At 53.3% G+C, this 11,884-nt stretch overlaps 1 protein-coding gene across 1 annotated transcript; it reads left to right on the forward strand.

The window, feature by feature from the left end:
• Window positions 1-1,710: 1,710 nt before the first annotated feature.
• Window positions 1,711-11,236, forward strand: SSRP1 (structure specific recognition protein 1). Its single transcript, XM_059709363.1, has 17 exons — window positions 1,711-1,859; window positions 2,338-2,476; window positions 2,850-3,035; window positions 3,678-3,783; window positions 4,047-4,237; window positions 4,339-4,569; window positions 4,705-4,808; window positions 4,902-5,030; window positions 5,293-5,514; window positions 6,189-6,261; window positions 6,670-6,808; window positions 6,932-6,977; window positions 8,856-8,985; window positions 9,398-9,568; window positions 9,728-9,816; window positions 10,293-10,479; window positions 10,748-11,236. Exons 2-17 carry the CDS (start codon window positions 2,423-2,425, stop codon window positions 10,817-10,819), a joined length of 2,130 nt encoding a protein of 709 aa, XP_059565346.1. The 5' UTR covers window positions 1,711-1,859; window positions 2,338-2,422; the 3' UTR covers window positions 10,820-11,236.
• The last annotated feature ends 648 nt before the right edge of the window (window positions 11,237-11,884 follow it).

The following is an 11,884-nucleotide window of genomic DNA, read 5'->3' on the forward strand; positions in this document are numbered from 1 at the left end:
ACCCCGCCCCCCCACCCCCCCTTCCATAGTTGCCTCTAATAGAATGGGTCAGGGGAGGGGTCTCAAACAGCTCTCTTGTTCTCCCCGGAGGGAGTAAGGAATCGCAGTTCACGTTTCTAACTCAAGTTGGCAGTGGCTGAAGCTCTACCTGTAGAATAGCATTATCAAGTGTTTTTTTGTTGTTATTGTTTTTATGTTTTTGTTTTATTGTCAGTTTACTTATCTGAATCATTTGTTAGATTGTATGCTCCTGGAAGGCTGGTGCAGTTTCCATCTTGTTCACTAGTTTCCTTAAATCTTAGAACTCTGTTGGCGCTCAATATGTATTCATTTATTTATAAATATATTTTTATTGATTTCAGAGAGGAAGGGACAGATAGAAACATACATGATGAAATTTTTTAAAAATATATTTTTATTGTTTTTAGAGAGGAAAGGGGAGAGAGAGAGAGAGAGAGAGAGAGAGAGAGAGAGAGAGAGAAACATCAGTGATGAGAAAGAATCATTGATCGGCTGCCTCCTGCACGCCCCCTACTGAGGATGGAGCCTGCAATCCGGGCATGTGCCCTTGACTGGAATCCAACCTGGGACCCTTCAGTCCGCAGGCCGACACTCTACCCACCAAGCCAAACCAGCTAGGGCTCAGTATGGATTTATGGAATCCAGTTGAACAACGTTGCTAGTGCTGCAAAGGCCATTCCCCAGAGGGCAAAGCCTGAGTTCAGGGAGCAATGGTGCATACCCTCGGTCTCGCACCCTGGGATTGAGCCACCAAGCTGGTCTAACTGCTTTAAGACGGATTGTCAGAGACATCTTGAGTTTGAATATTCTGTCCCCTGTCTTCATGCGGACACATTACCAATCATTCCGGATGTACAGTCATGTGCTTATGACAGAAGAGAACTGGACTGGGTTTGGGTTCTAGGCTCTGGCTTTGCTCCCAACTCCCTGAGACCCTGGTCGGCTCCTCTTCGGGCCTCAGCCTTCCCACCTGCAAAAGGAGGTTGGAGCAGACCAAGTCAGACGTGCCTTCCAAGTCTGGCCCGCTTTGATTTCCAAGATGCATCCTAGGACTACAGGGGGGCGGGGGGGCATGGCTCCGGCACTCCCAGGCTGATGCGGTTTCACATCAGTTTTGGCTCCAAGGTACCTCTGACGCCAGCACTTGAACTTGACACCAGCCTCTTCCGGGCGATCCATACATTGTGGTTAGAGAAGTGAGGCTTTTGGGCGCGGACAGTGAACTCATCTCCAAAAGGATCCAACCCCATGTGATCCCGGGGAGGGCAGGGCCGTCACGGCGACACCAACACCCGCGTTCTCTTCGCCGCCGGTGGGAGGCGTCATTTCTCTCCACAAGCCAAAGTATTTTTCTTGTTGGCCCACAGACTTCCTTCCACTCCACAAAAATCACGATTGTGCAGAAGAGAGGGTCAACGTCCACCTAACACACGCATCTGTGGAAAGCCCGCTAAAGGAAAACTACACTTTTTCTCTTTAGGAAGCTGGTCCTTCGCTGAAGCAGTGCCTGTAGTTTTTAAAGAGCCTTACGCGTTCCCATTTCCTAGTCCGACGCCACGCAGTTGGGACTTCCTCGCCGCCCGGCTGCGCTCAGGTCCTCCAGGCCCGCCGACGCTCTAGGTGACCGCCTCGCTGGCCGGCCGGGCTCGCGCCTCTCTAGCCAGCTCGTCCTCTCTATGGTTCGAGACAGCTTCCGGTGGCGGGACGCTGGGCGGCGCACGCGGGAAAAGCTTCCCCGGTGTACCCCCCCGTCACCCCGTGCCCCCGCCCCCTCCCCCGCGTCCCTCAGCGCGCCCACCGCCCGCACCGGGGCCGTCGCGAGGCTGCTGCTAGAGGAGGTGGGTGGTCGCCGTCCCCGTGCCCCAGGGAGGGTCGAGTCCTGCTCCCCCGCGGAACACTCCAGATGGGCCGTTCCGCGTTCGAATCCGCGGGCAGCGGGCGAATCCACTTTATGGGGCGGGGGGGACCCGGGGCTGGGGCCGCGACGCGGTGGGAGCGCATGCAGTTGCTGGGAGGGGACCCCTGCACCCTGAGCTGGGTTAGGGCGCGGGCGAAGTGCGGGCCCCGGGCTGGCCCGGGGGTACTATGGGCTGCTCGTTGCCATGGCGCCCGGTGGAGCGCCCAGAGCCTGTGTCTGGTTGGGGTGTAAGCGCTACGCCAGGCCCAGTTCTCTGGTCGGGGCTGGGTCTGGCCCCTCGAGGTCTGCGGAGCCCACCTGAAGGCTCGCAGGCACAGCCATGGGCTGCCACCTGGCCCCATCCGTGGGCAGAGTGAGGTGTTGTCTTTCATGCTCAGGTGTCTCCCTCTTGAATTCAGATTTCCAACCTGCTGAGGGAGTATCTGCACACCCATCCAGGATTCGGGGCCCAGCTCCCGGTTGAGGCGGAAAGGGGCAGTTAGCATGGCAGAAACACTGGAGTTCAACGACATCTACCAGGAGGTGAAAGGCTCCATGGTAAGAAGGGCTTGCGCTTTTGATGGAGGTGGGGAAGCGGGACTTTCCGTCCATCCACAAGAGCTTGCTTGGATCGTGTTGCTACTTTGGAAAAGGAGTCAGAGTGTCATGTACTTGGTGTTGCCCCAACAAAAGGCGACAGTGAGAAAGTACGAGAGTTACAGGGTCTCAGAGTTTGAAGGGACCGCGCCTGCTGTTCAATCCAGAATCCCGAAACAGAGGACCTGCACGGGTTCTGGCCAGAGCCAGGATTAGGATCCGGGCTTCCTGGCTACTTGTCCCTTTTGTGCTGGCCCCCAGCACTTCAGCTGTTGCTTCTGGATCGATACCTGGCCGGCCTAGAATGATGCATTCGGACCCCTTTTTCCAACAGAACGATGGGCGGCTGAGGTTGAGCCGCCAGGGCATCATCTTCAAGAACAGTAAGACGGGCAAAGTGGACAACATCCAGGCTGGGGAGTTGACGGAAGGCATCTGGCGCCGTGTGGCTCTGGGCCATGGACTTAAACTGCTCACAAAGAACGGCCACGTCTACAAGTATGACGGCTTCCGAGAATCGGTGAGGTGTCCTCTTGCCGTAAACCCCCTTTCATGGTGCCATCTGGTTTCATTTGAATCTTCTAGAGAGAGTTGGGTCTCCTTCCTGTGGTCACCACGCAGTTGCTGGTTTGAGCTCCGTCGAGCAGGGCCATTGATTGAGGCCACCAGGCAATGAGTGTTCAGCTTTGGGTGTCAGAGTCTGGAGTGTCGTTATGCCTTGACTTCCAGAAGATTTTCTGCCGTTTTTTTTTTTATTTTTGGTTTCTGCTGTTGCCTTTATTCAGGTGCAGAGTCATAGTTTGATGCGTTAGTTCAGGTTTTGTTTTTCCACGTTGAACTGCCTGAGTTGAAGACTTTACTTCATTTTAATGTCCACTTCCTTCTAATGTTCACTTTCATTAAAGCAATATCTGCACCAAGATAGCACTGTGAGGCCCATAACCACGAGCGGTCAGTTCCTTACTCTACTCTTCCCCTCCCAGAGATCCAGTCCCCAGAAACAACCTCTTACAGTGTTTTATAGCTGAGATTCTAAATCAGCATGGAGTTCTGATAAAAGGTATATTGGGGCAATTTCTCAGAAATAGATAATTGCAGAATGTTCAAGCTTGCGTTAAAACCATCAGTGTTACTGGGATTGTTCTCTCCGCTCCACCCACAGGAGTTTGAGAAACTCGCTGATTTCTTCAAAACTCACTATCGCCTTGAGCTAATGGAGAAGGACCTATGTGTGAAGGGCTGGAACTGGGGAACGGTGAAGTTTGGTGGTGAGTCCTGGGCCAGGTTGAGGTTTGGGGAGAAGGTAGGATGAAGGGTGGCAGCCTTTAATTTGTTTCACTCTTTCTGTCACTGTCTCTGATTTCCTCTCAGTTTGTAATTCATCTTGTATTTATCAAGGACCACCGTGCCTGGTCTTGTGGGTGCAGTGTGAACAGGGTAGCCCTGTCCCCAGGGAACTTGTGTCTGGTGGGAACGTGGTTTAGGTAGACTCGAGGGGAGGAGCTGTGGCTTGATCGCCCTTTCCCCACAGGGCAGCTGCTTTCCTTTGACATTGGCGACCAGCCGGTCTTCGAGATACCCCTCAGCAACGTGTCCCAGTGCACCACAGGCAAGAACGAGGTGACACTGGAGTTCCACCAGAACGACGATGCAGAGGTCTCGCTCATGGAGGTGCGCTTCTACGTGCCTCCCACCCAAGAGGATGGCGTGGACCCTGTTGAGGTGAGGCCTCCCCTGTCACTTTGGGGGCAGATGGTGCCAAGCGGGCCTGGCTGGCCTGGGAACAGGTCCTGCTGCTCCATTACCAGTGTGTGCTTTCGCAGGCCTTTGCCCAGAACGTGCTGTCTAAGGCGGATGTGATCCAGGCCACTGGAGACGCCATCTGTATCTTCCGGGAGCTGCAGTGCCTGACTCCCCGAGGACGGTACGACATCAGGATCTACCCCACCTTTCTGCATCTGCACGGCAAGACCTTCGACTACAAGATCCCCTACACCACGGTGCTGCGCCTCTTTTTGCTACCCCACAAGGACCAGCGCCAGATGTTCTTTGTGGTGAGCAGAAGTCACGGAGTGGGTTGGCCTGGGTTCTCCCGAGCCTGGCAGGCGGATTTCACTGGGGTTTAGTTAATCAGCGAGTTCTCGTGGGGCCTCGACTGGTGCTAAACCTTGTTGGCTCTTCCTTACCAGATCAGCCTGGATCCCCCCATCAAGCAAGGCCAGACCCGTTACCACTTCCTGATCCTCCTCTTCTCCAAGGATGAGGACATCTCCTTGACTCTCAACATGAATGAGTGAGTGCTCCCTCATGCCTGCCCCTGCCTGCAGGAGGTCGGTGTGCACACCGAGGCAGTTGTGCTGGTGATCTCATCTTCCCCTGTTTGCAGGGAAGAGGTCGAGAAGCGCTTTGAGGGGCGGCTCACCAAGAACATGTCGGGATCCCTCTATGAGATGGTCAGCCGGGTCATGAAGGCGCTGGTGAACCGCAAGATCACAGTTCCGGGCAACTTCCAAGGGTGAGCGTGCAGGCCCGGGTCCTGGGCTGCGGGGATGGGCTGTGCCATGTCTCCTGGGTAAGCCCCCCCTGGGATGGGAGCACGGCTTCTCAGAGGCCTGGTTGGGTTGTATCTTGATGGTGTCAGTCACCTTCATTAGAGCAGCTTAGTGAGGTTCACTCACTTGAGGGCCTGAGCAGATATACTCCCGAGAGATGTTCTCTGTGGCTCTGTGCCACCTGCTGCCTCAGGCGCTGACTGGGCTCCCTGTGCCCTCCACCAGGCACTCCGGGGCCCAGTGCATCACCTGCTCCTACAAGGCGAGCTCAGGACTGCTGTACCCGCTGGAGCGGGGCTTCATCTACGTCCACAAGCCACCCGTGCACATCCGCTTTGATGAGATCTCCTTCGTCAACTTTGCCCGTGGCACCACCACCACACGGTCCTTTGACTTTGAAATTGAGACCAAGCAGGGCACTCAGTATACCTTCAGTAGCATTGAGAGGTGAGAGCCTCTGCCAGTCCCTTCCTGGGTATCCTGGTCCTTACCTAGTCTTGACTGGGAGGCCTGGGACCCCCCTGGCCTGTGACTCGTCCATGACTTCTTGCCTTGAGCAGAATTTTTCTTTTGCTTCCTTGGGATTTGGTTCTTCTCTTTGAAGTGCTCAGCCTTTGGAAGCCTCTGCATTGTGTTTTGTTTTTTTTTTCTGTCCTTAACAATATTGTTTTCCATATTACTAAAGCTCTTGTTCAATACTAGCCCTCTCCTCCTCCACTCCCCCCATGATGGAAATGCTATCTTTCCCTTTCCTGGAATAAGCTCGGTGCCCAGAACACAGCAGCTAATGTTTATCGAGTGCTCGCTGTTTCACACTTAATCCTCATAACAACGGTGAAGTGTGAAATACAATCCGGTCAGAAGATGACATCCCCTCCCCTCGCATCCTCCCCCTACTCGGTGCACCCCTCCCCACCTTTTCTTTCTCAGAACTCTTGAGAGCTGTACGGGTTCCTCTTTTAAGACTAGTGTCAGACTCTTTCCTGCTGTCCTCCGAATGTCTCTGAGCTGTTGGGTTGGATAACATGGTCAAGAGCTCCAGGCCCCATCGTCTGTCCTGGTCCATGGTTGTCCTCCTCTCGTTGGCCCTGCCTGTCCGGTAACTGCGTCTCCCCCCACAGGGAGGAGTATGGGAAGCTGTTTGATTTTGTCAATGCAAAAAAACTCAACATCAAAAACCGAGGATTGAAAGAGGTACCGCTGTGTGTGGAAAGGCTGAGCCCCTCCCGTTCTTTCTGTGGTGGGGGGAAGGGCAGGGACTCTTCCGGCTTTTTTTCACTCTTCCTTCTCTTCTTACCCTTATAGAAGAAAGAGGTGCGTGTGACCCTTCCCCTCCTGATGCAGGTTTCCTCGCATGACCTTAGCTCAGTCTCTGCCGCCCCCAGGAGCCCCCAGCGGGGCTGGGAGAGGGAGGAGCTTGGGCTAACCCAGTTGGCAGGACGTTTTCGGGGCGTCGGCCCCGCACGCTGGCTGTGTGTGGACAGTTCAGCCCCAGCCGGGGGCTGTTGCTCTGATCTTACGGGCATGGGGGCGTGCTTTTGAGAGTGCCGGGGTCCTGGCACCTGGGCGAGTGGCCCTTCCTCCCATCTCTTCCCTGCCTAGGGCATGAACCCAAGCTACGACGACTATGCTGACTCTGATGAAGATCAGCACGACGCCTACTTGGAGCGGATGAAGGAGGAGGGCAAGATCCGGGAAGAGAATGCCAACGACAGCAGCGATGGCTCGGGAGACGAAACCGGTGGGCTGGCTCCGGCAGCGCTGGGGCCCGGGGCTGCTGGACTCTTCCAGCCAGAGCCAGGAGTCTGGGCCAGGGGAGGGGATTTCCATGGGCAGAACTGATGAATCCTGTGTTCCTTTTCAGATGAGTCTTTCAACCCGGGTGAAGAGGAGGAGGACGTGGCAGAGGAGTGAGTTTTGGGTCCACCCCATGGGCGTGGCTTGTGAGCTTAAAGGGAAGCTTAATGGAATATCTGGCCATTTCTTGCGTCCCCAGCGTAAGCTACTGATCCAGGGTAGAAAATGACCTTCAGTGAGGTGATAGGTGGAGATGATGCTTTGAAAATCGTCAGGTGTATAACCCTAACTGGTTTGGCCCAGTGGATAGAGCGTTGGCCTGCGGACTGAAAGGTCCTGGGTTCAATTCCGGTCAGGGGCATATGTCCAGGTTGCGGGCTTGATCACCAGTAGGGGGCATGCAGAAGGCAACCGATCAATGATTCTCTCTTCTCATTGATGTTTCTCTCTCTCCCTCTCCCTTCCTCTCTGAAATCAATAAAAATATATTAAAAAAAAAAAAAGAAAGAAAATAAAATCATCAAGTGTCAGTCCAAGGCACGTTGTGAATCCAGAAAAGGGTAGTGGGAGAGGCTGGGCTGAGATTCAGCCAGTGTTCCCACTTACCAGCTCGGAGTCCTTAGGTCATTGAATCTCAGCTTTTCCATCTGTGAAACGGCAGTAGTGCCCCCATATTGATCAAGACTTTTGATTGCCAGTGTCAGAAATATATCACAAACCGACTATAGCATAAAAGGGAATTTTGTGAGTTCTTGTAATTGGAGAGGCCAAGGGATAAGATTGGCTTCAGGCACCTGGATCAAAGTGCTCGGAAGCCATGGAGAATGTGTTTCTATTCCTTCTGATTTCCATATTTTTATTGATTTCAGAGAGGAAGGGAGAGGGAGAGAGAGAAACATCAATGATGAGAAAGAATCATTGATCAGCTGCCTCCTGCATGACCTTTACTGGGGATTGAGCCCACAACCCGGGCATGTGCCCTTGACCGGAATTGAACCCGGGACCCTTCAGCCTGCAGGCCAATGCTCTATCCAGTGAGCCAAACCAGCCAGGGCTGATTTGCTTATTTTAGTAGGTTTGTTTGCCCCATGCAGTGCCAAGCGACCCTCAGAAGCCTCAGAGGCTTAGTCCAACTGGTTTAACACCAGGAGTACCTCTGCTCTCAGGCAGCAGTGAGCAGGTGGTTACGTGGCCCTTCTGAACCTGAGTTATGAGCATGTGCTCTGATGGGCCAGAACTAGGCCATGCACCCACCCTAAGTGCCTGCGGATGGGTGAGCCTTTCCTGAATGGTGACACAGTGGTTCCCAACAGAAAATGGAGACTCTTAATCCAGAAGAATTGGAATGAATATTGGGGAGAAATAGAAAAGAAAGTCTACAGGAGTCCACTACCTGTGCTTGCCACATGCTTGTTCATAGTGAGTCATTGAGAAAAGGCTCATGAAAATGCCTTGAAAACTTGAGCACCATGCAGGTATCCGTGGTTGTCTCTTCTGTGGCATTCTGTGTGTATCAGATAGGACTGTTAATTACATGGGTATGTACTGGGTTAGGCCAGAGCGGGTTTCCCCCACTTTTTCTAGTAATTATCTCTTTACTAGAAAGACTACAGGGTAGATTAAGGTGAGTAACTCAAAGGAAGTGGTGAAGTGGACTTGGGGCATGTTGATGAGACAGAATTCCTGTCCTCAGGAGCTTGGGGATGGAGTGGGACCTGGGTTAGGCCGTGACCAAGGAGAGCAGCTGAAGCCCATTCGCTTTCCTTTGATTGAGTCACCAGCGAGCCCATTGCTGTGGCTGGGTCTGGAGAGGTGGCGGTGGAAGCCACCTCAGCGAAGGGGCGGAAGCAGAGTTGGAGATGGTGGTGGAGGCTGTGTGGTCCTCCTATTCTCCTTTCTCAGCAGGTGTCTTTGGACTTATTTTCTTCCTGACCTGGGGCCATGGGGGTCCATCCTCCCTCCCTGAGTCTCGGCCCCACTCTCCTTGGCAGGTTTGACAGCAACGCCTCTGCCAGCTCCTCCAGTAACGAAGGTGACAGTGACCGGGATGAGAAGAAAAGGAAACAGCTTAAAAAGGCCAAGATGGCCAAGGATCGCAAGAGCCGCAAGAAGCCTATGGAGGTGCGGCCTCTCTTCTGAATGGGAGGGTGCTGGGTGGCCATTGTCTGACTTCTGTCACCACCAGTGGGGCCTCTCGATTAGTTCTCCTGGGATTGCTTTTTGTAGCCAGTGATTTCGGCCTCGAGGAGTATCTTGGAAATGTTCTTCTCTGGTCCTTGACATAGTTAGCTTCTGGGATATCTGAATAGGAAACAGGCTTTGTTCCAGGAGAGCAAAGAAAGGGGCCCCTAATGAGCTGGGCACTGGGGTGCAGAGCTCTCATGGTCCCTGTCCTTAGGGAGCTCTCAGTGCAGTTTGATGCTGTTTAGTCCTTTCTCCATTTTGTCCCCAGGTAGGTGATCCACATAATTGCTTGGGAGAATGTGGGGGTCTGTGGGACACAGGTGGCTGAAGGCATTGGGTGGTTGTGCAGGTGAAGAAGGGCAAAGACCCCAATGCCCCCAAGAGGCCCATGTCTGCCTACATGCTGTGGCTCAATGCCAGCCGAGAGAAGATCAAGTCAGACCATCCCGGCATCAGTATCACTGATCTTTCCAAGAAGGCAGGCGAGATCTGGAAGGCAATGTCCAAAGAGAAGAAAGAGGTGAGTAGCCGCAGAGATGAGGGGTGGTGAATCTTGTAATTGAGACAGGGGGCAAGGGGCTGTTGGCAGAGCTTTTCTGTATGGGTTTTGCCTGCTTCAGGGAAGGGATCTCATTCTCTGTTCTCTCTCTACCCCCCTCCCATGGTGTGTGTGTGTCAGGAGTGGGATCGCAAAGCTGAGGATGCCAGGAGGGAATATGAAAAAGCCATGAAAGAATATGAAGGGGGCAGGGGTGAGTCTTCTAAGAGGTGAGTGTTGGGAACAGAATGGCCCAGTAACTGCTTATTTTGGCAAATATTTTTGCAGGTCCAAGTTGAGAATTAGGGTGTTAAAGGTAATAGAGATACCTCTGACTGCAGTATGGCAGTGCTTCTCAAATCTGGGTGGGCAGTTGCCCAAGTATGGGTAATGTGCTGGATACATATGGCCCATTTTCCTAGAGGGTCAATTTTATATGAAGGTATGGGATATTTAAATACATATTATTATATCATTCATGTAATTAATTTTTAAAGATAAAGCAAGAGATGTCAGATAAGTATAAATAAGTTTTGCCTGTGTCCAGGTTATGACCCCTACGTCTTCTGCTTTTCCTTGGGGCCCTTGGGGCTGACAGGGCTGGCTGTTGACGTTTATAGTGCAGTATGGCTGGGACCTAGAGAGGCCCCGTTAAAGGCCTTGATGAACCTGAAGGCCTAGCCCCTTTGCCCTCTTGCTAATGTAGGGACAAGTCCAAGAAGAAGAAGAAAGTAAAGGTAAAGATGGAAAAGAAGTCAACACCCTCTAAGGGCTCATCATCCAAGTCGTCATCAAGGCAGCTCAGTGAGAGCTTCAAGAGCAAAGAGTTTGTGTCCAGTGACGAGAGCTCTTCAGGAGAGAACAAGAGCAAAAAGAAGAGAAGGCGGAGTGAGGTGCGGCAGGAGTTTGGCGGCTGGGGGGCCCGGCAGGGTGAGGGGCATCTGAGTTTGGGGTGGGAGGTGGCAGATGTTTCTGGGCTGAGGTTTGTGGCTGGTCCATAAGAGTACTGGGAGGGAGTGGATAGGTGGAATTCTGGGGTTCTGAAGGCTGGTGTTGGAGTTTAGGGATGGGGATAGGGAACTGGGGCCCTTCACCACTGAACAGTGCCAGGAGGGCAACTGGGATTCTACCTTTCCCCTAAAGAGACATTTGGTTTTTCAGGACTCTGAAGAAGAGGAACTAGCCAGCACGCCCGCCAGCTCAGAAGACTCTGCGTCGGGATCCGATGAGTAGAGAGGAGGAGAATTCTCTCTCCTTGGGCTTGTCCTGTCACCCCCCGGCCTCCCCACCCATGTTTTTGTACCAGTTTCTCATACGAAATGTAGCCTTTGGATTCTGCCATCGGAACAAGCTCTCTGGGGGGATGCACTTCACTGGGACAGCGGGGTGTCTTACTCCCTGCTGCTTCACAAGGATGGCTCTTCATAGTTTGGGGCGAGACTGGGTGGGAGGCAGGGCAGTGCTGGGTTCAAACCTTGTCCTCCTTTCCGGACCTGAGGGATATAGCTGCTTGTCCTGTTCAAGTTGCTGCCACAGGGGTCATGTGAGCTCAGGCCTGTAGCTCCTAACTGGGGCCTATTTCTACTTTTATTTTGTATTTCTGGTCTGTGGAAAAAAAGATCATTTAATAAAGGGAACTGACTTTGGAAACCATGTCCTCTGCCTTCTCTGTAGCCCTGCTGTATTGCTTTCCCTGTTCTTGGTGATGTTTACCACCCGCTCTGATGGGCAGGGCCTGCTGGCCGCGGGAATCCAGTCTTCAGGTACATCCTGTTCCGTTCCCGGCTGGACCAGCATTGGTTTTCACCCTCCTCTGCCGGGACGGGCCACCTGAGAGTGTAGAAATGAGAGCTGATCTGATTAGGAAGCCGCACTCACAGTTCCACTCCATTAGCCAAGCTGCGGGGGGGCGGCTGCTGGCTCCATCCTCAATCACCGAGAGGCAAGGGTCTTCCAGGCCTCCGTTAATGGAATCAGGATCGACTGGCCGCTGCCACCAGGAGAAGGAAACCTGAGCTGGACGGTTGGATAGACGGGTGGGGGTGGGGTTACAGTCCGACGGGGGTGCCGGAGAGGAGTGGAATGCGATGGAGCTTGGCAGGAAAAGGGGTGCACCAAATCATGAAGTCAGGAAGAGTTTGTATCTAGGGAGCGGGCATAACAGGAGGTGAGTGAGGAGGATCGGAGAGGAAAATAGAGCTACAGTCTTCCGCACAGGCGGCTCTCAATCTGAACTGGCACACGTGGGATGGCCACGTGGCATCGGCTCCCAGGTGTCGCCACAGGAAGTCTCCCGCG

Source organism: Myotis daubentonii, chromosome 9 (genome assembly GCF_963259705.1).
Source record: "Myotis daubentonii chromosome 9, mMyoDau2.1, whole genome shotgun sequence".
Lineage (NCBI taxonomy): Eukaryota > Metazoa > Chordata > Mammalia > Chiroptera > Vespertilionidae > Myotis > Myotis daubentonii.

Excerpts from the sequence above, each read along its gene's own strand:
- SSRP1 (XM_059709363.1), top strand. The coding sequence starts at position 2,423 with ATGGCAGAAACACTGGAGTTCAACGACATCTACCAGGAGGTGAAAGGC. Across the intron at positions 3,784-4,046 it reads GGGAACGGTGAAGTTTGGTG|GGCAGCTGCTTTCCTTTGAC; the intron begins GTGAGTCCTGGG and ends CTTTCCCCACAG. Across the intron at positions 8,986-9,397 it reads GCCGCAAGAAGCCTATGGAG|GTGAAGAAGGGCAAAGACCC; the intron begins GTGCGGCCTCTC and ends GTGGTTGTGCAG.